Consider the following 25,673-nt stretch of genomic DNA (forward strand, 5'->3'; position numbering starts at 1 on the left):
CACACACCCCTCTCCAGGCCCGCGCCGTCGCGCCGTGCATGTGCAGCGCGGCGAATCCCTCAGTTTCCCCTGCCCGGGCTGCCTTCTCATCCCGGGCTCCCCTGTCCCAGCGCTGGGCGACTGGGCACCTCGCAGATAGGGGCTGGGCGGGTGGGGACCCGGGTCCTCGGGCTGGGGGGTTGTCCTGGGGAGGGGGCCCGTGGCCGGCCGGGGGTCGGGAGGGCCATTTCAGAAAAGGTTTGCAGGGAAGGTCTGGGAGAACAAAGGGCGGGGGGAGGACCCGGCGCGTTTGCGGACTTGTCTGTGACTCAATCCCTTTTCCCCGGCGTTTCAAAGGCAGAACTGCACGCCTCGCCAGGAAGAGAAAGAACCTGGGGGCGGGGGAGGCGCGGGCGCAGCTCGGTCCAGCCCCGCGGGCTCGGCGCGGCCCCTCGGCCCCGGCGCGCGCGGCGGCGTTTCATTAGAGCCCTGGACGCAGGCCCCTCGCCGGGAACTTCCCCGCCGGGAGCGAGATTTACGGTCCCCTCCCCCCGCCGGCTCGCGGCCTCTCGGTGTCAGGCAGGAGCGCCGCAACCTAAAATGGAGCCGGGCCGGCGCGGCGGCGGCAGCCAGGCGGCGGGCTCCCGGGCGGCGGGGCCGCGGGTCCCCACGCTCCGCGCTGCGCCCGGGCGCACACGCGCGCTCTGACCGCGGACGGCGCCCGGCCCGCCGAGCCGCCCCTTTCCCTGCCCTCGCGCGGCTGTCAGGCGGCGCGGGCCGGCGGATATTGGCTCGCACACGCCGAGGCTCCTCCCCGAGCTGGATCTTTATATTTTGGGAGAATTTCTTTGAACTCAGTTACCGAGCTGCGGGGAGGAGACGAGCGCCCACAGCCGGCTCGCTGGCGGGGGCCCGGCGGGGGCTCGCGCACCTTCTCCGCGGCGGCCACGTGCCCCGATTGTGAGCCTCCTCTCCCGCGTGGAGGAGCACGCACTTCCTCGGCTGCGGGAAAAGCCGGGGATCTGGCTGTGACCGTGGAAAAGGAACGTGTGGCTGGAGGAGCAGAAGAGGATGCGGGGAAGCAGTATTTGAAGAAAGGATAAGCCGCCCACTCCAGCCCCTTCTGCAAATTGGTGCTCTTACTTCGGGGGCCCGTGTGCCTTTATGCCCCCTCCCCCCAATTAAGGAGCCTTGACTTGAGGACCAAAGGACAGCCCCCCGCCACCGGAGACCCTTCTGGGCTGCAGACCTTGTGGATGTAGCGCTGGGGGACCATTAGACTCTCTTCTGGAAAAGCCACCATGAATTCGGTCGCTGGGAATAAAGAGAGGCTCGCCGTTTCCACCAGGGGCAAGAAATACGGGGTAAGTTGTGACGGGTACGAGGCGGAGGCGCGTTCCCAGACCCAGGGCGGCCGGGGTCCCCCTTCCCGGGAGCCGCGCGGCGCGGCAGGGCGGCTCCGAGCTCTCCGCCGGCTCCGAGGCGCCGCCGCCGGGCGTGCGTGCGCGGAGGCGGGTCTGTCGCGGGGACCCGCACACTCGCCCGGCGCTGGGAATTTTCAGCCCTCGCCGGCCTCCCCTTCCCCGCACCCCTAACTTTCCAGCATTCCTGCACTGAAAGGGAGAGCGGCGCCCAGCGGGAGGGGTTTCCATGGATTCCCTGCGGTTCCTTGGGATCATTTCCCGGTGCCTTCGGGACCCAGAGGCTGCACCCCGAATGAATGAATGAAGTCGCAGCCCCCTCCCCCTCCCGCCCACCCCGGGATAGCGGCTCCCAGGATCCCAAACCAGGGCTCTGGCTGGGTGGGTGTCGGGTTCAAAAGCGCGGGGCTCAGTCTCCCGGTCCCCCTACAGAAACCGCGGGACCCCTCGAGCGAGCCATGTGCCCCGCCGGCGCCCGGGAACGGCGCTGGGAGCCCCGGGGCGTTGGGGACTCACTTAGGGAGCATTGAACGCGGCCGATCTGGCCGCGGCGCTCGGCCGGGCCCTCGGCGGCGCGCAGTCCCGGGCGGGCGCCCTGACCCCGGCGTGTCTCCCCGCAGGTGAATGAAGTCTGCTCGCCCACCAAGCCCGCGGCGCCCTTCTCCCCCGAGAGCTGGTACCGCAAAGCCTACGAGGAGTCGCGCGCGGGCAGCCGGCCCACCCCCGAGGGCGCGGGCTCGGCTCTCGGCTCGTCGGGGACCCCGTCCCCCGGCTCGGGCACCTCGTCCCCCAGCTCCTTCACCGGCTCCCCGGGCCCCGCCTCCCCGGGCATCGGCACCAGCTCGCCGGGCTCCCTGGGCGGCTCGCCGGGCTTCGGCACCGGCTCCCCCGGCTCGGGCAGCGGCGGCGGCTCCTCCCCCGGCTCGGACCGCGGCGTCTGGTGCGAGAACTGCAACGCCCGCCTGGTGGAGCTGAAGAGGCAGGCGCTGCAGCTGCTGCTCCCCGGGCCCTTCCCCGGCAAGGTGAGCCCCGCTCGGGGGGCGGGGGGCGGGGGGCGGCCCGGGGCGCCCGCAGCCCCGCAGCCCCCGGCGGCTGCCCCTCCCGCGGCCGCTGCGCGCCTGGCCTCGCGCCCCGGGGGCGCTGCACGCGTGGGGCGGATTCGGGCCGGCGTCGGGGCGACCCCGCCCGTCTCTTGCGCGCGGACACGGTGGGGCGCAGAGCGCGCGGGCTTTCCACGTTTGGGGCCTCACCGCCCACGGGGGTTGGGGGGGTCAGGTGACTTGTCCTGCTGTCCCCCACTCCGGAGAGCCCCTTTGTGATCCCCGCACCTGCCCGCCATCCTGCTGGACCCGCGCGGCGCCCCTCTCCCCGCGCGCCCGCAAACCTTTGCTGGGGGATGGAGGGGGCTGGCCGGGGACGCGCCGAGACCCGCTCCGGGGAGTCCTGCCTTCGGCCCCGCGGGCATGCCCTCCCGCCGTGGGCATACTCTCCCCACCCACCCGCGATCCTTTCCAGAAACGCGGGTGGGGAAGTAAAAGCGAGCGGGGTTGGTGCCTCTCCTCGCCTGTCTGTGGTCCTCCCTTCCTGCCCGGATCACAAAAGCCAGCATCTCCCCCAACGTCCACTCTGCCCGGGGAGACGCAGGGTGGGAGCCCCGGGGAGCACCGCTACCCTCTGGTCGCTCCAGCACCGAGCGCACGGGGCTCCCCATGGCAACCCTGCGGCCCCCAGCGCGGAGCACAATGCGGTTGTATTTGCGCGCTTGGGCCCAAGTGCTATCAAATGATAATATTGACTCTTGCGCTTCAAAGAGTTCTTATCGGTGGTTAAAATAGCAAGAACACAGAGGATGGCTGCGCGGGTCTGATAGGGTTTGTTCAATGGCGTTTCTAATTTATGTTTCGGTGACTTGAAACGCTGTGGTTACGAGTCGTGGACTTCAGGGATTAGGGCCTCTGTTTGCCTCACCTGCTTGTCCAAACACACGCGCATTGGTGGTGTCATGTGCGAGGGTTACATGAAGCAAACACCACGCCCACAGACGCTGTAAAACTCTAAACCGGGAGGATCCCCACCCTGAGAATTGGTTTTGTGAATCCCGAATCTACCTCCGGAATAATTAACTCGTGGATTGCTGCCAGCGTGCCGTTTTGGCAGTTTGGTGATACAGCCCCAAGAATACATCTCGGGGAGTCTAAGACTTCTTTCCCTCCTTCGTTTTCACACGGTTTCTTCACTCGCAGGTTTATTGAAGCTCTTTGGAGCGTCTGTCAATGTTCTCTGATTTTCTGTGGCATTCAAGGCACCGTGTTTAGCACAGCAATGAAATCACACGTGCCCACAGCCCTTGTCCACGTGGGGCTTATATCCTCACCGAGGACACAGACCTTAACCACAAAATGCACAATTCATGATTTATTCTTCTACCAAGACGAGTGTGGGGTGCTGTGAGAGCGCATAGCCAGACCAGACCATGTGGTAAATTTGGGAGAACCTTGGCTGTTAAATAGAGAACATCTGGTATTTGGAAGTCCTAATAAGTTGCAGTCTTCCAGATCATTCTAGAACATTCTTGAGGACGCATTTTTTAAATCTTTGTTGTTGAAAATATTACTTAGGGCCTCCTTCCCTCCCCCCACATTAACTTCTTCCAGCCTGCTCCCATCTTCCCCACCCCTGGCCTTCACCACCTCATTGTGTGTGCCCATGGGTTAGGCATACAAGTTCATCGATTGATCTCTCCCCTCCCAGCCTCCCCTGCCTTCCCTCTGAGCCTGTTTGTGCTTCCGTAGGACTCATTCCTCTAATAGCTTCATGTTTGAGTGCTCTTGTATGCAAAGGGAAATCAAAATATACCCTTCTCACACGGATGGAGGAAGGGAAGAAAATCGATTGGAAGAAGAAACACATGTTGGACATAGATCCATCCATCTTGCCTTGTGGGGTCACGTGACAAAGGAGAGCTCTGGTTTTGTGGAAGCAGCCTGGGAGATTCCTTCACAGGGTCGCAGCGGGCAGCTCCGTATATTTGCCCGTTTTAGTTACGGGATGAAATAAAAGAGATGCTGGGAGACGGATCGTATTGTCACAGTGATGGGTCTGCTACACCTCCGTGCCCTACGCCCACGGGGACAGTCACACGGGGATAGTCACACGGGGTCCCGGTAGGTGCACATGGGAATACCACACAGTGCCTGGAGCTTCATATGTGACATAGCATGATGGAGCATGACCCTGGTACAGGGAGTGCCCACGACTCCATGAGAGCCAGTGGTGATTTGGATCACCTTGTTGTTAGAAACAACAATGTCAACTAAAAGGATCCTGCATGTCTCCGGGAATAATCATTTCAGTGTTGGTGTTCCTTTCTAAAACATCGGTACCCCCGGATTAGGTACAGTTTTCATCACACCTCGGAAGTTTGCAACGTTTTAATCAAATAAGCGCTGTGCTCTCTCCCGTGTTCTCTCGAGCACCACGGGCGGAGACCCATGTAACTCGGAGCCAAGACCTCCCTCCTCCCCGGGCAGACTTGATGAGCGAACTGGGGACCCTCGCAGCCCTCAGGGCCGAGGCCTTAAGTTTCATTAGAACAAGAGTGTCATGTGGCTCCAGCGTGTCGTTTGCCCTCCGGAGGGAGAGTCTGGAAGATAAAGGCGTGTTTTGGAGGCGTGATTAGCCAAAATCACCTTTGTAATTCGCTTGCGATGCTTAGCTGTATTGGGGGGAATATATTACATTCTATGAGGTGGTATTAGCAGCCTCCTGGGCAGGCCGGACCAGCACGTCCAGAACCTTATCATTTTGGGGTGATTTGGGCTTAGGTCTTTCTCCAGCGCTGATTACTGTTGTGACATTGAGTCTGTCGGTTTTTCCCTGTATGTTTCAGTTTCCCACCGACACACGAAGGAAGACAATGACTCACACTGTTAGAATGTCATGAAAATTACTTGAGATGAGGTTAGAAAGGTGCTCCATTCTTCACAGATGGACGTGAGCGTCAACCATTATTAGACAAGAGTCTGGTTGGTTTGTTTATGTTTCATGGGATGTAAGATTTTCCTTACAAAACATCTGCTTTCAGTTTCTGCTTTCGTCGGTGCATTTCCCAAATATCACACCGGCGTATGATTTCTCGTGAGCGGGGCCCCTGGTAGGTAGAAGCCCTATTGAATCCCCCAGTTGTGTCTCTGGGACAGTCGGTTAAGAAGGTCAGGTGAGCTCAGGCTGGCGTGGCTCACTGGTTGAACATCGACCCAGGAACCAGGAGGTCACAGGTTCGATTCCCGGTCAGGGCACATGCCCCAGGTTGTGGGCTCCATCCCCAGTGTGGGGCGTGCAGGAGGCAGCCGATCACTGATTCTCTCTCATCATTGATGTTTCTATCTCTCTCTCCCTCTCCCTTCCTCTCTCTGAAATCAATAAAACTGTATTAAAAAAAGAAGGTGAGATGAAGTGCTGAGCACTCTCTGTAGCCAGGTGACCACTTCAGGGATGGGGGTAATGTTAACTGAGGCAGGAAGCGGGAGGAGACCCAGGTTTGGGTGGAGCTCAGAGCGATGGACGTTGGTATTGGATTTGGTGCTGTGCGTTGTGTTTGAGGCAGATTTAGGAAAACACAGCTTCTGGGATGTAGGACGTGACAGCTGTGAGCTCACGTAACCCTTAAAAATGCCCTGGATTCAGCCTTTCAGATGGCAGCTTATCTGGCTGGGCCCAGACCGGTGCCCATGGCAGACTGTGAAACACTCGGGTTGGTTTTACCCCCTCGGCCAGTGAGAAGGGACCGCCTGGGGGTAGATCAGTGCTTTCCTAGCTGGGAAGTGGAAGTGGTGAGAAAAACACAAAGGAATGTGATTTGCAAAGTGTTGGGATTTTAAGTGAAACAGCCCTCTTACCCACTGCAGCGTTTCCATGTGTAAATATAAAACCATTTTACATCCACTGGCAAGCGCGCCCTTCCTGTTTTATACACAGTCGAGGCACCGCGCCAGGAACAGGGGCCAAGGCATGAGTCTCCCGTTCTGGGCGAGCCGGGATCATTCCGATACCAGCCGCAGAGCAGCCCTGCGAAACCTCAGCCCGAAGGAATTCCCTGGAGTAAGCAGAAACGGTCCAGCTTGGCGAGAGGTTATCGGACATCTGTTCATTTCCATATCAATAAAAGAAAAATCTTCTTTTATGTGAAAAAAAAGAAAGAAAAAAAAGGGACCAGGAAGACATTCCTATCTGATTTGTTCTCAGTCACATACTCCGGGTCCATTTATGCCCCAGAAATACCAGGAAGATTAGCCAGACACACTGAGAAGGGTGGCCAGGAGTCACCGAGATGAAAGCAAACAATGTGTCACGGCGTTTAAAAACACCAAGCGTGGCCTCTAAATAGCCGGGGCCCAAGTGAGTCTAGACTTGGAGATTTCATCTGTACGTTTGCATTTTCCCAGCTCCAACACGGGGGGTGGAAAAAGAGCTCCACTTAAAAGGTCCCCTGGAAGCCATTGTAAGTCACTCTGTAAGTAGATAAAATACACCGCCGTTCCAATAGTTATTAATTATGAAAGAATTCTATCGGAAATCAGAGAACACATGGCTATCTTCGGAAAGCTTCATTCGAATCTTTTCCATCTCAGAAGTAGTCGAGATAAACGACTAGCTAACAGATACTATCAGTAATGGAGAAGTCCCGTTAGCATTTATCATTCAAAAAAAAATTTTTTCTGAAACATTTGAGGGATTATAAGAACATTCCTAGTCGAGACATGCGAGCAGAAACCTCTTCTTTAAGGCTTCGTGAGCTATGGAATGATGGCATTGCATTCTACCAGACTTTTAATTGTGAACCAACTAGGTCAATTTTTATAGTGACTTAATTCACTTTGTAAGAATCCCTGGCCTGTAGTAATTCCTCCCACACTCTCTGCAGATAGGATTATTGCATTAGAAATGTGATTTTTAAATGACCGAGGCTAGTCGTTTGTCAGCATTTGGAGGGATTAAGTCAATAAAATTTAGGCAACATTATTGTTGCTCTTTGGCGTGTCAGAGATTGTACTATTCATCAGCGAGCGGTAATGGCGACGGTAACGGTGATGATTATAAATGGCTCACAGTTACCGTCGTAGGTGCTAGGCGCTGTGCTGGCACGCACCACATCGTTGCACATGAACATACATGAATCTCATAGCAAAGCGAAGACGGACCTGATTTCTTTACCCCCCGATTTCCAGGTGATCGAAGTGATTTAAGTCACAAAAGGAAGCAGCATTGAAGATGCAGGGAACAGAGAAACCCCAAGATGCTTGCACCCCAGTGCCGTCGAGGGTCCCTCACTGTTACTGTAACTGCCCGAGTGGGAAGCGGTGCGTGAGAGAGTACGTTCCGACGCCTTTCCCTGGGCTCACAGATGGTGGGGGGTGGGGTGGGAAAAGTCTGTGAGCTGTCAAGATTCTGAGCTGAGTCATTTTCTCGGCTGGAATGAAATGGAGGAAAAGGACCCTCCGCATGTTTAACATTCACTCCGTTGAGGCTGTTGTCCGCTCTGTCTGTGCTGGTCTCCAGCCGGAAGGCCCGGTGCCAGGTCAGCGGGGCTATCGGACTTCCTTCTGGTCGTTCCTGGCCAAGGCGGCAAACGGGTGGTGCCCTGAGGGTCCACTCTCTTTTCTGGAATGCAACGCCGACTTCCTTCTAACCACTGTCTTGAGTCACAGGCTGATCGTAGCATCTTTTCTTGTTTCGTTGGTCAACCTCCTCTATGCTGCCCCTGACATTTCATACTGACATGCGCAATCAGAAACACCTTGAAGTGGTTCGCAGAGGTGCATAGGGAGGGAGGATACACCAGCATTCCTAAATTACTTTGGAAATATTTATCAGAATAGTAAATCAGCCGGCTGGTGTGGCTCAGTGGTTGAGCATCGACCTATGAACCAGGAGATCAGGGTTCGATTCCCGGTCAGGGCACAAGCCCAGGTTGCGGCCTCGATCCCCAATGTGGGGCGTGCAGGAGGCAGCCGATCAATGATTCTCTCTCACTATTGCTGTTTCTATCTCCCTCTTTCCCTCTCTGAAATCAATAAAAAAACTAACTAAATAAAAGTTTTCTTAAAAAAGAAGCTCCTGGCCCTAACCGGTTTGGCTCAGTGGATAGAGCGTCGGCCTGCGGACTGAAGGGTCCCAGGTTCGATTCCGGTCAAGGGCATGTACCTTGGCTGTGGGCACATCCCCAGTGGGGAGTGTGCAGGAGGCGGCTGATCGATGTTTCTCTCTCATCGATGTTTCTAACTCTCTATCCCTCTCCCTTCCTCTCTGTAAAAAATCAATAAAATATATTAAAAAAAGAAGCTCCTGCTGACTTCCGTCCCCATGAAAGCGTCACCCAGAGCCCTTTACCACCAAGTTCACGTGGATGCGCCCTCCTCTGCTTCGCTGGGATATGAGGGTGGCCACGGCACGTCCCGAAGGCTTTCAGAGTCGAGGGAATAAGTGATGAGAGCAGAGATGCCAAGACGTGGAGGCTGACGGTCACCTTGTATATTAACCTGGGGGATAGTTGGCATCGCTACGATGTTGAATCTTTCCCAAGGACATGGAACGTCTTTCCATTTGAACAAGTTGACTTTTCAACAGTATTAGAGGTTCTTCTCTTATAGGCTTGGCACATTTTTTGCCCAATTTATTCTTAGGTTTTATATCTTTTGTTGCTATTACAGATGAGCTCTTCACTTGCATTATCTCTTCTAATTGATGGTTGTTTATATGTAAGAAGGATAGTGATTTATATATAAATTTTATATCCTATTACCTTACTACATTTTATTAATGTATTCATTAGTTTTTAAAATTGGTACTCGAATTTTCAAAAGAATTTATCTTCTGCAAATAGAGATGTCATTACTCTTTTTCTTTGCTGCCTTTATTCCTCTAATGATTTTCTCTTGTTTGTTACATTGATTAATGCTTCCAATACAATGTTAAATGGTAGTGATATATATACATATGAAAATCACCATCAATTTCTATTTTACTTTGTGTTCTTAATGAGGAATGGGTGTTATATTTTGCCAATTGTCTTTCCCGTATTTAGGGAGATGATCATAAGATTTTTCTCCTTCTATCTATTATTATTGTGAATTATAATTAATTTCCTAATAGTGAACCATCCTTGCATTCCCGTAATAAACCCCACAATGTGTTTTTTAAATATGTTGCTGGATTCAGTTTGCTAATATTTTATTTATGGATTTTGCTTTCTTTTTTCAATATATTTTTATTGATTTCAGAAAGGAAGGGAGAGGGAGAGAGAGATAGAAACATCAGTGATGACAGAGAATCATTGATCGGCTGCCTCCTGCACGCCCCACACTGGGGATTGAGCCCGCAACCCGGGCATGTGCCCTTGCCTGGAATCGAACCTGGGACCTTTCAGACTACAGGCCGACGCTCTATCCATTGAGCCAAACTGTTTTTGCTTTCATATTCATTTGCCAGTAAGTGCTTTTTCACTCCTGCGTATGTGCCCAGTGCTGTGCCACATTATAATCAAGCTGTAAAAACGACTAAAATTCTTCCTCTGAGTCTATTATCAGAGAGAGACAGGGAACCAGAGTTGCAGTGCCGTGTACTGAGTGCCAGGCTGGAGCTGTGCTGGCTGCTGGGCGAGGCGCCAGCTGCCTGGAAGGGTGAGCAGGGGTCGCCTTGTGACACACCGATACTCCAGGCCGAGGGAATGACAGGCCTCAGGCACAGCGGTCATGCCCGCTCAGTGCCCCTGGGAACCGGCGGTGTCTTGTCACCAGAGCAGGGTGTTTGCATGGGTGAGTGACAGGCTGGGAAGGAAGGTTCCAGAAGGGTCCCAGGCTGAAGGGCCTTGCAGGCTGCAGGCTGATGTTATCCGGTGGCCGTGGGCAGGCATTCAAGGGCCTCCAGGAAGGGGATGCAGTGATCAGTTATGTTCATGTAGGAGAGATTGCTCTGATGGTGAGAGGGACGGTGGGTGGGAGAACGGTGTCGCGGAGCCCGGGTAAGAGGCCCCCTGGCCCGAGTGGAAGATGGCGCCGACCCGAACGAAGGCAGTAGCAGCGGGAATGAAGGGACCGCGTGGACCTGGCCAACCTTGTGCCCAGAAAACCCATGAAGGTGGCAGCGGAGCTGTGGTGGGAGGGAGAGGAGGAGGTTAGGCGCCCTCCCAGACTTCTGGCCGGGGCACGGGTGCGGATGGGGCTGCCGTTCATGGAAGTGGAGAATACAGACAGACAGAGGGTTTTTGTTACTGTGGGTCTGATTTCTGAGGTTGGCTGTGGACAATAAAACTGGGCTGGGCTCTGTAGAGCTTGAGGTGGAATGTTCCAGAGCTGGGGGGCTCTAGGGTGCACCAGAGCTGGAGATGTAGCTCTGGGAGACATCACCCTGAAGAAGGTGGTGAATCCTCAGATGGTGAGGTCTCCACGGAGCATGCGTAGGGTGAGACAGGAGACACCTGAGCGTGGAGTCCGGGACTCTCTGACATTGAAGGGACGGGTAGCTGGAGGAGCGGGGAAGACAGACCTAGGGCAGTGATGGCGAACCTGTGACACGCGTGTCAGAGGTGACACGCGAACTCATTTTTTTGGTTGATTTTTCTTTGTTAAATGGCATTTAAATATATAAAATAAACATCAAAAATATAAGTCTTTGTTTTACTATGGTTGCAAATATCAAAAAATTTCTATATGCGACACGGCACCAGAGTTAAGTTAGGGTTTTTCAAAATGCTGACACACCGAGCTCAAAAGGTTCGCCATCACTGCCCTAGGGGGAGGCCAGAGAGAGGGCAGGGACGTGGAGACGGGTGTCAGGGAAACCGAGGGAGGAGAGAGCTTCAGGGGGTAGAGGTGACAAGAGGTCAGATACCTGGACAGCCAAGGAGGTGAGCGAGGACTGAGGTTCCCATTGAATCGGCAAATAGGGGGCCACTGGGAGTCTTGGTTAGAACATTCTGGGGAAGGACAGGCACTGACAGCGTGCATGGGAGTGGACGGGGAGGGGAGGGCGTCCGCGGCAGCATGCCAGGCGTGGAGCCTCTGAGAGGTTAAGAGAGACCCGTTTTTTCAGGCTCTTGTGACCTTAAAGGTGAAGACCCGGGTCAGCCACCTGGTGCAGACCAGGCCACCTCACCGAGTGTGTGACCCTGGGCAGGCCGCTCAGCCGCTCAGAGCCTGGAGACTCCGCTGCACATTGGGGCAGTGACGGCACCACACCAGGGCTGTTATGAGACGACATTCAGCCATCGCCTCCTGTCTTTATTCCAATGACGTTGAGTTTTATTTTTTAATCTATTTTTTATTGATTTCAGAGAGGAAGGGAGAGGGAGCGAGCGAGAGACATCAATGATGAGAGAGCATCATGGATCGGCTGCCTCCTGCACGCCCCACACTGGGGATCGAGCCCCCAACCCGACTGGGAATCCAACCTATGACTTCCTGGTTCGTAGGTCGAGGCTCAACCACTGAGCCACGCAGGCCAGGCCCAATGAAGTTGCATTTTAGAAAAGGCTACCTGCCCTCCCTTCCCCTCCCCTCCCCTCCCCAGACTCCATCTCTTCTCCCCAGACTCCCCCTCTCTCCTTCTTCCTCTCCCCTTCCTATTGCCACTGCCCTGACACCACGTGGAAAAGCACAGCCAGAGAAAAGGCAACCGCCCAGCTCCCCTTCCTGTCTCCCCTGCAAGTGAACACAGCACCCCGGACCGCCCTTCACCTGCAGCAGGTGGCTCCCTGGAGAAGTTCCGAGAGCTCAGTTGCCACAAACAGCGACTCCTTTTAGCAGCGCCGCCATGAACATGGACGGAGAGTCTGTCTCAGAGGGAAGCCCCCTCCTTAAGCCCTGCCCCTCCCCGCCCTGCCCTGGGGGAGCCTGGCCGGGAGGCATCTCAGCCCTGGGTGAAGGCGAGCAGCCCTCCCGCGGCTGCGCTCCAGGAGCCCGGGCTTATCTGCCTTCCAATCCAGGGCTGTCTTTCTCAGACAGCTTTCTCTGCAGTTATGCTTTGCTGATCCTATCGCCTCGGTTCCGACCAGAGCCCGTGAGAAGTCTGGAAGTAGAGACACCCTCCCCCACCCAGAAGTATTTCCTGCACCATCTCAGCTGGCGAGCAGGCGTGACCGCTGGCCGCTGACCGGTGCAGGGAGCTCCGAGGAGCTGGAGGTAGAAGGAGTCGCTATTTTTGTGCTGCTCCATGGGGACCCGATGGGAGGCTCTGGGTCCGATAAGCAGAACTGTATCTAAATATAGCTCAGGCGTTACAGACCAGGGGACTGCTGAGGGCCTTTTTAAGCCAGCTTTTCCACTTAATGGAGCTAAGCTCAGTGCTGGTACCACCAGAAGGACTTCTTGGGAAGAGTTTTAGCTCTCCACCCAGCATGGTTTTAAAGCCTTCGCTTCCTTCTCACACAGAAAATGGCTTTGTTTTTAAAGCTCGAACTGCGAAGGCCAACTTCAGGTCCACCTCGTAGCACAGCAGCGACACATGTCAGCTTTCAGTCCTTCTGTATCTAATCGGAGCGGTGTCTGAGGTGCGCAATGGCTAATTCAGGGCTTTTTTCCTAAGATAACACGGGAACTCAGGGAGCTTGAGCTGCTCCTGGGCCGTAATTCGTCTTTTAATGAGCAGCGATGAGCGCCTGTGCCTTCCCATGAACGCTATCGCCTTACTTAGGGCGGTTGCTTTCTTGGGCGCTGTAATCACTGCTTCCCCACGCCCCGCGCCACCCAACTGGCGGTTTCAGGCAGCTTCCCAGTCTGATTTATTAACCGATCAGAAACCACCACCACCACCAGCCAGCACCGCTGAGCTCTCTAACCAAATGGTTACACGGAAAATGGACAGTTGAGTCCAGGCAAACAACTAGCACCCACCGTTGTTTAAGATAAATAGTCCGCCCTGGCCGGTTTGGCCTGCGGACCGAAGGGTCCCGGGTTCGATTCCGGTCAAGGGCACTTACTTTGGTTTTAGGGTCTTCCCTGGCCTGGGCCCTAGTCGGGGTGCATGCAGGAGGCAGCCAATCGATGTGTTTCTCTCACATTGATATATATATGAAGAGGAAGAGGAAGAGGAAGAGGAAGCGGAAGAGTCAGGTGCCTGGCTCAGTTGTGTGTCTTTCGTGGAGGGCGGCTTGGTCTTGGACCCGGCAGCTGAAGAACTGGCCTGGAGTGTCCTCCCTGAGGCCCCACAGCTGTGAATGTGAGCATCGCCATGGCTCCGTGGGCTGAGGGCTGGATGGGGGAGGGGAGAGAGGAGAGGAGGAGAGAGGAGAAAGAAACGGAAATAAAGGGGTGGGTTGCTAGGCCTTGGAGATTGTCTACAACCCCAGATGTTTAGGTTAAAAGGACTGTCCTGCCCTGGCCGGTCTGGTTCAGTGGATAGACGAGCATTGGTCTGCGGACTGGAGGGTCCTGGGTTCGATTCCGGTCCAGGGCTCCATCCTTGGCTCTGGTCAGGGCAACCAAACGATGTGTGAGAGAGACACATGGATGTTTCTCTCTCTCTGTCTCTCCTCCTCCCTTCCACTCTCTCTAAAACTCAACGGGAAAATGTCCTCCGGTGATTAATTAAAAAAAAGAAAAAGAAAGCATAGGACTTCCTTTGTAAGACGAGGTGCAGGGAGTCCCCAGCACTAACTAGCACGCGATCCTAGGCACGTGGCCTCCCTGGCTTGCGCTTTCTTTCTCTTTTGTAAACCACAGGGGCGGGAGTCGTGGTCTTGACACTCCTTCCAGGCCTGCGAGCCTCTGAGGCTGCAGAGGAGCCCCGTTCGTGCCCCAGATTCCACAGTCCCCGATGGTCTCTGCCTGAACCAGGAGCCCGAAGCCGGTCCGTGAGCTGCCAGGTCTGTGGGCCTCGGCCAGCAGGGCGTGTCCCCTCTCATGGCTGATGATTGGAATTTGGGCCATGAATGGACGGACAGGATTCTTCCTGCTTCTCAATACAGCTGTTTACTGCCCTCTGTTTGTAAGCACCGTGGGCCAACAAAGGGACAATGGGTTTTAAGAAAGCAGTTTGGCCGGGAATGCTTGAGAAAATGTATTGTCCCACTTCGCTGACAGCCCAAACTTAGCTTTACATTCTAAAAAATGTGCTGCCGGTCCAGCGTGGCTCAGTGGCTGAGCGTCGACCTATGAACCAGGAGGTCACGGTTCGATTCCTGGTCAGGGCACATGCCTGGGTTGCAGACTCCATCCCCAGTGTGGGGCGTGCAGGAGGCAGTTGATCAGTGATTCTCTCTCACTGATGTTTCTCTCTCTCTCTCTCTCTCCTTCTCTCTTCCTCTCTGAAATCAATAAAAACATCTACATAAAAAATAAAAATAAAAATGTGCCGTACTCATTGGGATTTAGAAATAATTTGTGGGGAGCTCCTGTGGGTAGCAATCCAGGAACACCAGAACTCCAGGCGTTTTATTCTGCATTCCTAAAAAATTCTCCCCCTGAATTTCCCCCCAAACCTTTTTAGCTCCTCTGTGATTTCTCCTTCCGTCTCCTACTCCTTCAAGCATCTGGATGGGGCCCTAGTTGTCCAGACCAATGTTTACGATTCCCGTGCCCGTGACTCGGGTGTAATAACCCTGCAGCTTTTGATGCTGTGGTCTGCCAGCCACTCAGCAAAGTCGATTAAGCTCTTACCGATTTCATTTGTCTTTATCATCAGCCCAGGTGGCCTCCTAAGCTGTCTGCTTCCTGTGACTGTTCCCCTTCTGTTTCGACGGTAATAATTTATATTTGTATTTGAGTCTAAACACAACTCGGGGAGTACAGATAGGAAAAGCAGAACTTCGTTTGGCCGCGGGCAGCCCAGGGCTCATTAGGCGGAGGCACCGAGCAGCAGGGAACCCATTCATTACTCTCCTTCTTTGACTTTTTTTTTTGTACTTGAAAAAAAAAATGTCAACATCTTCCTCAAAGTTCCTCCTCCGAGAGGAGGCAGGTCCGCACTAGGACTCTCTGCCCAAACCCTGACCCTCCTAGAGGCTCAGCTCCCCCCCTCCCCCCCACCTCTCCTAGTAAGGCCGCCGTCAGAGCGAATGCTTCTCTATTCACAGCTCACTTCTGACCCATCCTCGCACCCGGGTCTCTGCACTGACTTTCAGGGGCGCGCTCTGCGGCCAGGACCCCGGCTCAGCAGGTCGCCGGCCGCCCAGCAAACCCTCCGCGTGCTCCCGTGGATTCTGTTCTCAGCTGCTCCTCTCATCGCGCCTCTGGCTCTTGTTCCCAAACTTGCTCCTGTCATTCTTTGTGAAATTGCCAAGGAGGGGTCTTTTTTTAAATTAAAAAAAAAATATATATATATATATGTATATGTATATGTATATATATATATGTATGTATTGTTTTCAGAGAGGAAGGGAAAGGGAGAGAGAGATAGAAACATCAATGAGGAGAGAGAATCATTGATCGGCTACCTCCTGCACGCCCCACACTGGGGATGGAGTTGAGCCTGCAACCCAGCCATGTGCCCTGGCCAGGAATTGAACTGTGAACTCTTGGTTCATGGGTCAATGCTCACCCACTGAGCCACACCGGCCGGGCGATTTCTGGTCTTTTGAAAGAAAACTCTCCTTTCCACTGTGTGAATGAAAGCGTCACTGGGGCTGAAGGAGGGGGTGAGGGGTAGGAGGTGATGCCTGGGCCAGTCCTGGGGTGACACTGCCGTCCCCCGACACGCCCGCTGTCCCCTGGGAGAGTGAAATCACAGGGACCCGAGCGTGAGCGTGGGCGCCCCTGGGGGTGTTGGTCTCCCTATTTATGGACCAGCTGGTGGAGGTCCCGAATTCCTTGTTGGTCGACATGCCCTTGTCCTTGCTCAGCTTAACGCGGTTGTATTCACTCTGGCCTTGCAGAATAGCAGACTGGATGCTTAGAATGGGTCCTGGGAGGAAATTTATTCTCACTGGTTGGCACTCAGCCAAGAGGGCAAGCATGAGGCCCCTCACCCAGACCCGGCCCCTCGCCCAGACGTGGGCCCCTCACCCAGGCCCGGCCCCAGGTTCAGTGTCTCCGTTGTCCGAGAAGTGGCCCTGCACAGTGGTGAGATGGTGACACGTGGTCACGTCCACGAGGAGGGTCTGGGAGAATGAAGGACTCTCTCCCTGGAAAGGCTTGCGGCTGCCCCAGAGTTTGAAGTGAGAGGAGACGTGCGGCTGCTGGCTTCGGATCACTCGGTGCGGGGCAGCGAGGAAGAGGGGTGGCTTGCCACAGACATCCCTGGGGTTGTGCCAGGTCTGGAGAGCGATGGCGTGGAGTTGGGTCGTGGACTGTCCAGACCCCCTCTGCGAAGCTTACAGAGGGCAGAATTCAATTTAATTTGTCAGTTTAAATGAATGCCATTCGTTATTAACATCGTTCCTCACCTTTCCGCCTGGACAGCTCAGAATGTCCTCTGTAGTCGTTAGCAGGTTGTAAGCGTAGATCAGCAGACGGAAGGAACCGGGGTTGTGCGGCCTCGCATCGCTTCCGTGGTTGAACGCGGGGCTCCCGGCGCCCGGCCCTCTGGGTTCTCATCTTTGCTTTGTCGTTTACCAGCTCTGAACGGAGAGAAGGACGGACTGCTTTCTGTCACGGTTTCCTCACTTGTCTCATGGGGTTAATAATAGTTGCTTCGGCCCAGCCAGCGTGGCTCAGTCGTTGAGCGTCGACCTATGAACCAGGAGGTCAAGGTTCGATTCCTGGTCAGGGCACCTGCTGGGGTTGTGGGCTCGATCCCCAGTAGGGGGCGTGCAGGAGGCAGCCGATCAATGATTCTCTCTCATCATTGATGTTTCTATCTCTCTCTCCCTCTCCCTTCCTCTCTCTTAAATCAATAAAAAAAACAAACACAATAATAATTGTTGCTTCATCGGCATGATTTGTCTGGCACATAGTAGGTGTTCATTAAATGCTAGTATTCAACTGCCGTCTTGCAGAAAAGTAAAACTTACAATCTAGACCAGTGATGGCGAACCTTTTGAGCTCGGCGTGTCAGCATTTTGAAAAACCCTAACTTAACTCTGGTGCCGTGTCACACATAGAAATTTTTTGATATTTGCAACCATAGTAAAACAAAGACTTATATTTTTGATATTTATTTTATATATTTAAATGCCATTTAACAAAGAAAAATCAACCAAAAAAATGAGTTCGCGTGTCACCTCTGACACGTGTGTCATAGGTTCGCCATCACTGATCTAGAGGGTGCTGTCTGACTCCAGGATTCATTGGACACATTAACATTCAGTTTATTCATTTTCATTCTCGCATTATCCACTTCTCTAGCCATCTATCTGTTCCTCTGCTTGCCCAACATTTCTTGGCCTTTACCATGTGGTCTCTGGGCCTGGTGCTGGGGATAGAAAGATGGCTAACACACAGCCCTGCGCTCGAGCCCTCACAGCCTGCTGGGCGGGGTGGGTACGGACACACCACGCCGAGTGCAGCTGGGAGCACACGGGGGAGCAGCGCCCACCGCTCCGACCATTGTCTTGGTCCATTGCCAGGACTTTGTCCCAGCACAGCACCCCTTTGAGGAATGGCATGGCTGGGTAGAGATGGTTTCTTAGAAGTAGTGCCTGCAGCCCTAGCCAGGTGGCTCATTGGGTAGAGCGCTGGCTTGTGGACTGAGGGGCCTTGGGTTTGATTCCGGTCAAGGGCATGTACCTCGGTTGCCGGCTCTATCCCCAGGCCTGGTCGGCTGGCATGTGGGAGGCAACCAATCAATGTGTCTCTTTCACATCAATGTCTCTCTCTGTCTGTCTCTTCCCCTCCCTTCCACTCTCTCTGAAAAATCAATGGGAAAATATCCTCAGGTGAGGATTCCCAGCGCCAGCAAAGACCTGGTGACTGCTCAGTTGAGTCTCATACGGTGAGTGGAATTGTGGGACACGGTAGCAGCACCAGCCCTCCTTCTCGACCGCATTAGTCACGGCAGCAAAAGGCAGAAGCCATGCAAGTGTCCGTCATGGGCGAGTGGATGAACAAAGCCTGGCAGATACACACAGCGGAGCGGACACACCCTCCAGCCTTAGAAAGGACATTCCCACACAGGCTGTCACGTGGATGAGCCTTGAGGGCGCTCTGCTGAGGGGAAGTAGCCGGACATAAAAGGGCAGGTACGGTGTGATTCCACTTACAGGAGAGACCTAGAGCTGTCGAATTCATGGAGAGAGACCGATGGACAATGGTGGTTGCAGGGGGGGAGGGGCCTGGGGGAGGGAGAGTGGAGAGCTGCTGCTCAGATGAGCGAAGAGATTGTTTGCGAAGATGAAGAAAGTTCCGAAACCTGGCCAGTGTGACTCATTGACCACTGAGGTCAAGGGGTCACGGTTCCATTCCCGGTCGGGCACATGCCCAGGTTGTGGGCTTGATCCTCAATAGGGGGCGTGCAGGAAGCAGCCGATCCATGATTCTCATCATTGATGTTTCTCTCTCGTCCTTTCTCTCTGAGGTCGATAAAGATCTACTAAAAAAAAAAAAAAGGTGTGGAGTACAATAGGCCTGGTGTACTCAATGCCTCTGAACTGTCCACTACACAATGGTTGAAATGGTAAATGTTATATTCTGTATATGTCAACCACACACAGACACACACACACACACACACGCACACGCACACGGCAACACGGACTGTGCCCCAAGTCAGTGTGCGTGGGAGAGGGATCCCCTGGCCTGTCCCCGGGAAGATGCTATCCCGGGATCGCTCGTGAAGGGCGACTGTGGTGACATTTGTGGATCTAACCAGCAGCTGCATCTGAGCACATGGTGTGCGACATCACTTCTCCTCCTCAGGGCGGGCCTGGGGCTTGGGGAGGGTCCTGTCCCCCTTGGCAGGTGAGGAACCTCTGCCAGGTGGGGTACCCCGACCAGCATCCTTTTCTTCTTTCTCTTCCTCCCTCCCACCCTCTGAGGAGGAGACCGGCCTTGGCCAGCCAGGAGCCGTCAGCTCCTCCCTCTGCACTCACACGGGTGGCGTGTGTCACGGGTGGGACCTACGTCACTCGTCTGTAGAAACCAGCGCAAAGTGACTGTTTTGTTTTTTTTTTAATCCTCACCTGAGGATATTTTCCATTGATTTTAGAGAAAGTGGAAGAGAGGGAGAGACAGAGAGAAACATCAAGGTGAGAGAAGCACATCGATTGGTTGCTTCCTGCACATGCCCAGCCCAGGGGAGGAGCCTGCAACCCAGGTAACTGCCCTTGACCGGATCGAACCCGGGACCCTTTGGTACCGCAGCCAAACCGGCCAGGGCGAAAGGGACTGTGTGATTGGTGCCCGTGCTGGTTTGGGACGTTTCCCAGGGCAGTCATCGTCACTGAGTAGACACACGAAGCTGGCAAATACATCTTTGTGAGGGCGGCGCGTTAAGTGGCTCCCTGCAGAGCAGTTATTAACATGTGACGATAATTACGTGGCGCAGTTTGCAGTAAAACTAAGAAAAATGACAGTAGCGCCGGGAACTCGGCAGCGGCATGTTCGGTGGCGCAGCGCCTTTCCCAAATTCGTCAGCGCGTTTCGTGCGCCTCGCTTTGCTGGAGGAAGACCAAATGGACTCTTTCGAAGGTCGGATGCGTTGATATAACTTTATATTTGTTTAGCTGCTTTCTTCAGGTGACCGGGCCGGCTGCTGCCACCTTTCCCTTCTTTCTCACAGCATCCTTTTAAAGAGTTCACGGCTGGAGACAGGGTAGTCTGTCTTAACTTCATTTAAGAGACAAAGAAAGAAAGAGGATAGAGAGGCCAAGAGACTTTCTTTCCTCCTCCTCCTCCTCCTCCTCCTCCTCCTCCTCTTCCTCTTCCTCTTCCTCCTCCTCCTCCTCCTCCTCTTCACAACTATTTACCCAGCATTCTCTCTTTGCAGGCCCTGGACCCTCAATTAAGGTCACCAGTGAGCTCAGGCTAGAGTTTAAGCCAGTGATGGCGAACCTATGACACGCGTGTCAGAGGTGACACGCGAACTCATTTTTCTGGTTGATTTTTCTTTGTTAAATGGCATTTAAATATATAAAATAAATATCAAAAATATAAGTCTTTGTTTTCCTATGGTTGCAAAGATCAAAAAATTTCTATATGTGACACGGCACCAGAGTTAAGTTAGGTTTTTTCAAAATGCTGACACGCCAAGCTCAAAAGGTTCGCCATCACTGGTCTAAGCCCCTGCCTACTCTTTTTTTTTTTTTTTTAAACAGATAAGTATATGTTTTTGTTGATTCCAGAGAGAGGAAGAGAGGGAGAGAAAGATAGGAACATAATGATGAGAGAGAATCATCAATTGGCTGCCTCAAGCCCACAACCCAGGCATGTGCCCTGACCGGGGAATCGAACCGTGACCTCCTGGTTATAGGTCCATGCTCAACCACCGGGCCCAGCCGATGGGCCCCGCCCATCCTTTTCTGTGCTCTGAGCTTGTGAGCCTCAGGGCTTTGGAAATGCCTGACTTTGTATGGGAGCCTGACACTGGGGAAAGGATGAAGTCTTACTCTATTCCTTAGCTCCACCGAAAGGGAGTGCAGGTCTGAAACAAGGATCTTGGGAGGCTGAAACTCACCTCCTTTCTAAGTCTCGGTGCAGGTTCAGCCTCATTCGCTTTGGGTGGTAGGTGGTCTGCGCTGTGAGCGTGGGGAGATTGGATTAGGGGGTGACATGAGACTGGAGACCAGCAGGGTGCTTGCAAGAGGGAAGATGCAAACACCAGCTGAGGGCAGGTTCCCATTGGCTGATATCCATCAAGATTCTGTCAAGATTTGAAAAACAAACAAACAAAAGCAGGAACAAAACATTAAAAGATATAAATTTGTGGCAAGGCTTGGAAAGTCACGGAGTCCAGCCATGATTTGAAAATGACAGAGGAGCCAACATCTGAGTTCTCCGGTTTCCTTTATTGTTTTAATCTCCTCAAAAGCCTCTTTTTGTTGGTTCCATCTCTAGTTGTTTCCTCTTCCTAGATATGTGTGAAGGCAAGAGCCGAGAGCCGGGGAGCATGGCTTTACTTAGCGGTGAAATCTCGTTCTCATACATTTTACCTTCATGTCTACTCCCGTGAAACATTGGCATTATTACTATTGTTATTTTTAAAAATGTATTTATTAATTATTAGAGCGAGAGGCAGGGGGAGAGAGAGAAACATCGATGTGTTGCTCCACCTACTTAAGCATTCATTGGTTGCTTCTTTGTGCCCTGACCGGGAGCGGAACCCACAACCTTGGCATCGTGGGATGACAGTCTGAGCTACTCGGCCAGGGCCCACTGGCATTATTTTTCAAAAACGATTTGTTGGGGGAGACATAGTTCCAGATCCGTGAAGGCCATTCCAGGATCGACTGATGAGCAGAAAGTCCTTTCCCTGGAAGGGGACCAGAGAAGCTCAGGAAAGATACAAGGTGTACAAGGTGCCGAAGGGCCATGTGTCAGCTACTCCCCCCAAGACGCTACTCCCCTCAAGACACCATGGGATCTAGTTCCGCTCTCACTCTCAATACAAGGCTCAGGGACACCTGGTGGCTCCCCTCCTCCTGTGAACCGTGCCTTCAGCCACAGAGGAAGGAAGATGGCTGACAGGGTGGCCACAGGTGATGGTCCTCTGAATTTCAGGTGATCCTTCCTGGGACCTTTGTAGGTAACGTTGACCTCTGAGTAGAACCTGGTGTGATGCACTTGACTCTCTGTACTTATATTTATTTTATTGATTTCAAAGAGGAAGGGAGAGGGGTAGAGAGTTAGAAACATCAATGCTGAGAGAGAATCATCGATCGGCCGCCTCCTGCACGCCCCCTACTGGGGATCGAGCCCACATCCTGGGCATGTGCCCTGACCGGGAGTTGAACTCTGACCTCCTGGTTCATGGGTCGATGCTCAACCGGAGCATGCCTGCTGGGCTCTCTGGACTTCTTGGAACAGGTGGTTTGCAGAGAGCTCTGCACACCACTTGCCAGAACTTCTGCACAGACACCCAGAGGTGTGGCCAGTCCCCTGTTTCATGCACAAAGATAGCCCTTCTTTATCGAGCCCTCATTCCCACTAAGACAACACAGTGTCTTAATAAAAGGGTGGGGATAAGTAACCTGTTCAGAGCTCCTTGGGGGTATGGATTGTGGGGTGTCAAAACCACGAAGAAGCTGGGCTACGGTGGGTGCATGTTAGCATGACAGTGCAGCGTGGACAGTGCAGACGTGGACAGTGCAGACGTGGACAGTGTAGACATGGACAGTGCAGACGTGGACAGTGTAGACAGGGGCAGTGCAGATGGGGACAGTGCAGACAGGGGCAGTGCAGACAGGGACAGTGCAGACAGGGGCAGTGCAGACAGGGACAGTGCAGACAGGGGCAGTACAGACGGGTACAGTGCAGACAGGGGCAGTGCAGACAGGGACAGTGCAGACAGGGGCAGTACAGACAGGGACAGTGCAGACAGGGGCAGTGCAGACGGGTACAGTGCAGACAGGGGCAGTACAGACGTGGACAGTGCAGACAGGGGCAGTGCAGACAGGGACAGTCCAGACAGGGGCAGTGCAGACAGGGGCAGTGCAGACGGGGGCAGTGAAGACGGGGGACAGTGCAGACAGGGGCAGTGCAGACGGGGGCAGTGCAGACGTGGACAGTGCAGACGTGGACAGTGTAGACATGGACAGTGCAGACGTGGACAGTGTAGACAGGGGCAGTGCAGATGGGGACAGTGCAGACAGGGGCAGTGCAGACAGGGACAGTGCAGACAGGGGCAGTGCAGACAGGGACAGTGCAGACAGGGGCAGTACAGACGGGTACAGTGAAGACAGGGGCAGTGCAGACAGGGACAGTGCAGACAGGGGCAGTACAGACAGGGACAGTGCAGACAGGGGCAGTGCAGACGGGTACAGTGCAGACAGGGGCAGTACAGACGTGGACAGTGCAGACAGGGGCAGTGCAGACAGGGACAGTCCAGACAGGGGCAGTGCAGACAGGGGCAGTGCAGACGGGGGCAGTGAAGACGGGGGACAGTGCAGACAGGGGCAGTGCAGACGGGGGCAGTGCAGACGTGGACAGTGCAGACGGGGACAGTGCAGACAGGGGCAGTGCAGACGGGGACAGTGCAGACAGGGGACAGTGCAGACAGGGGCAGTGCAGACGGGGACAGTGCAGACAGGGGACAGTGCAGACAGGGGCAGTGCAGACAGGGACAGTGCAGACAGGGGACAGTGCAGACGGGGGCAGTGCAGACGGGGACAGTGCAGACGGGGGCAGTGCAGACGGGGACAGTGCAGACGTGGACAGTGCAGACAGGGGACAGTGCAGACAGGGGCAGTGCAGACGGGGACAGTGCAGACAGGGGACAGTGCAGACAGGGGCAGTGCAGACGGGGACAGTGCAGACAGGGGACAGTGCAGACAGGGGCAGTGCAGACAGGGACAGTGCAGACAGGGGACAGTGCAGACGGGGGCAGTGCAGACGGGGACAGTGCAGACGGGGGCAGTGCAGACGGGGACAGTGCAGACGTGGACAGTGCAGACAGGGGACAGTGCAGACAGGGGCAGTGCAGACGGGGACAGTGCAGACAGGGGTCAGTGCAGACAGGGACAGTGCAGACAGGGGCAGTGCAGACAGGGGACAGTGCAGACGGGGGCAGTGCAGACAGGGACAGTGCAGACGGGGGCAGTGCAGACAGGGGCAGTGCAGACAGGGACAGTGCAGACAGGGACAGTACAGACGTGGACAGTGCAGACAGGGGACAGTGCAGACAGGAGCAGTGCAGACGGGGACAGTGCAGACAGGGGACAGTGCAGACAGGGGCAGTGCAGACGTGGACAGTGCAGACAGGGGGCAGTGCAGACAGGGGCAGTGCAGACGGGGGCAGTGCAGACGGGGACAGTGCAGACGTGGACAGTGCAGACGGGACAGTGCAGACAGGGGCAGTGCAGACAGGGGCAGTGCAGACAGGGACAGTGCAGACGTGGACAGTGCAGACAGGGGCAGTGCAGACAGGGGCAGTGCAGACAGGGGCAGTGCAGACGTGGACAGTGCAGACAGGGGACAGTGCAGACAGGGGCAGTGCAGACAGGGGCAGTGCAGACAGGGACAGTGCAGACAGGGGCAGTGCAGACGTGGACAGTGCAGACAGGGGACAGTGCAGGCAGGGACAGTGCAGACAGGGGACAGTGCAGACAGGGGCAGTGCAGACGGGGGCAGTGTAGACGGGGACAGTGCAGACGGGGGCAGTGCAGACAGGGGCAGTGCAGACGGGGGCAGTGCAGACGGGGGCAGTGCAGACAGGGACAGTGCAGACAGGGGCAGTGCAGACGTGGACAGCACAGATGTGGACAGTGCAGACAGGGACAGTACAGACGTGGACAGTGCAGACAGGGACAGTACAGACGTGGACAGTGCAGACAGGGGCAGTGCAGACGTGGACAGCACAGATGTGGACAGTGCAGACAGGGACAGTACAGACGTGGACAGTGCAGACAGGGGCAGTGCAGACGTGGACAGCACAGATGTGGACAGTGCAGACATGGACAGTACAGACGGGGGCAGTGCAGACAGGGACAGTGCAGACAGGGACAGTCCAAACAGGGACAGTGCTGACAGGGACAGTGCAGACAGGGACAGTACAGACGTGGACAGTGCAGACAGGGGCAGTGCAGACGTGGACAGCACAGATGTGGACAGTGCAGACAGGGGCAGTGCAGACGGGGACAGTGCAGACAGGGGCAGTGCAGACGGGGACACGATGAATGGCTCATCTGAGCAGCCAGGAAGGCATGTTTCAGAGCCTGGCGACCTCCCCGGTGACTTCCTGGCCTCCTTGTCTGAACGCCGTCTCTGTGAAGCCCTTGTTCCCTCACTGCCTGGGGTTCTGATTTCACTTGTGGGGTGTGTGCGTGTGCATGTGTGTGCACACACATGGTGTGTGTGTGGTGTGTGTGTTTCCCCCTGGTCCTCTCGTGATGGATGGCGGCGGCGGCGGCGGTCTGGGCCTGTTTCTGATTAGTGACATGAGCCTTCCCGTGAGGCTAAGAGGAAAATGCTCTCCTTAACCCCGGAACCTGGTCTTTCCCGTCGCAGGTTTAAGGGCCCCAGGTCCTGGGTTTCAGCCGAGAACATGAAGGCTTGGAGGGGGGAGTAGAGCGTTTTGTTGGGAGAGAAGGTAGGGGAGTTGCATTAAGAGTTGGCACAGGGATGGACTGGGCGTGGCTTCCCCTGGGGGGAGCGGCCTTAGAGGGGCTGGGGGTGCAGCAGGGAGAACCTGTGCGGAGTCTTCTCCCCCAGGGGAGCCACGGGCCACCTCTCCCCACCGCCCTGCGGCACG

At 54.9% G+C, this 25,673-nt stretch overlaps 1 protein-coding gene across 2 annotated transcripts in view; it reads left to right on the forward strand.

The window, feature by feature from the left end:
• The first annotated feature begins 322 nt into the window (after window positions 1-322).
• Window positions 323-25,673, forward strand: part of KIF26B (kinesin family member 26B) — a 366,533-nt gene continuing 341,182 nt past the window's right edge. The window contains exons 1-2 of one of the 2 annotated variants that reach the window (XM_059677743.1): window positions 324-1,343; window positions 2,021-2,422. In XM_059677743.1, the coding sequence (XP_059533726.1) occupies window positions 1,281-1,343; window positions 2,021-2,422 (465 nt within the window). In that variant the 5' untranslated portion in view covers window positions 324-1,280. Of the gene's footprint in view, window positions 1,344-2,020; window positions 2,423-25,673 lie in introns of both variants that reach the window. The other variant, XM_059677744.1, reaches the window with a different exon arrangement.

Source organism: Myotis daubentonii, chromosome 20, assembly GCF_963259705.1.
Source record: "Myotis daubentonii chromosome 20, mMyoDau2.1, whole genome shotgun sequence".
In the NCBI taxonomy this organism is placed as follows: domain Eukaryota; kingdom Metazoa; phylum Chordata; class Mammalia; order Chiroptera; family Vespertilionidae; genus Myotis; species Myotis daubentonii.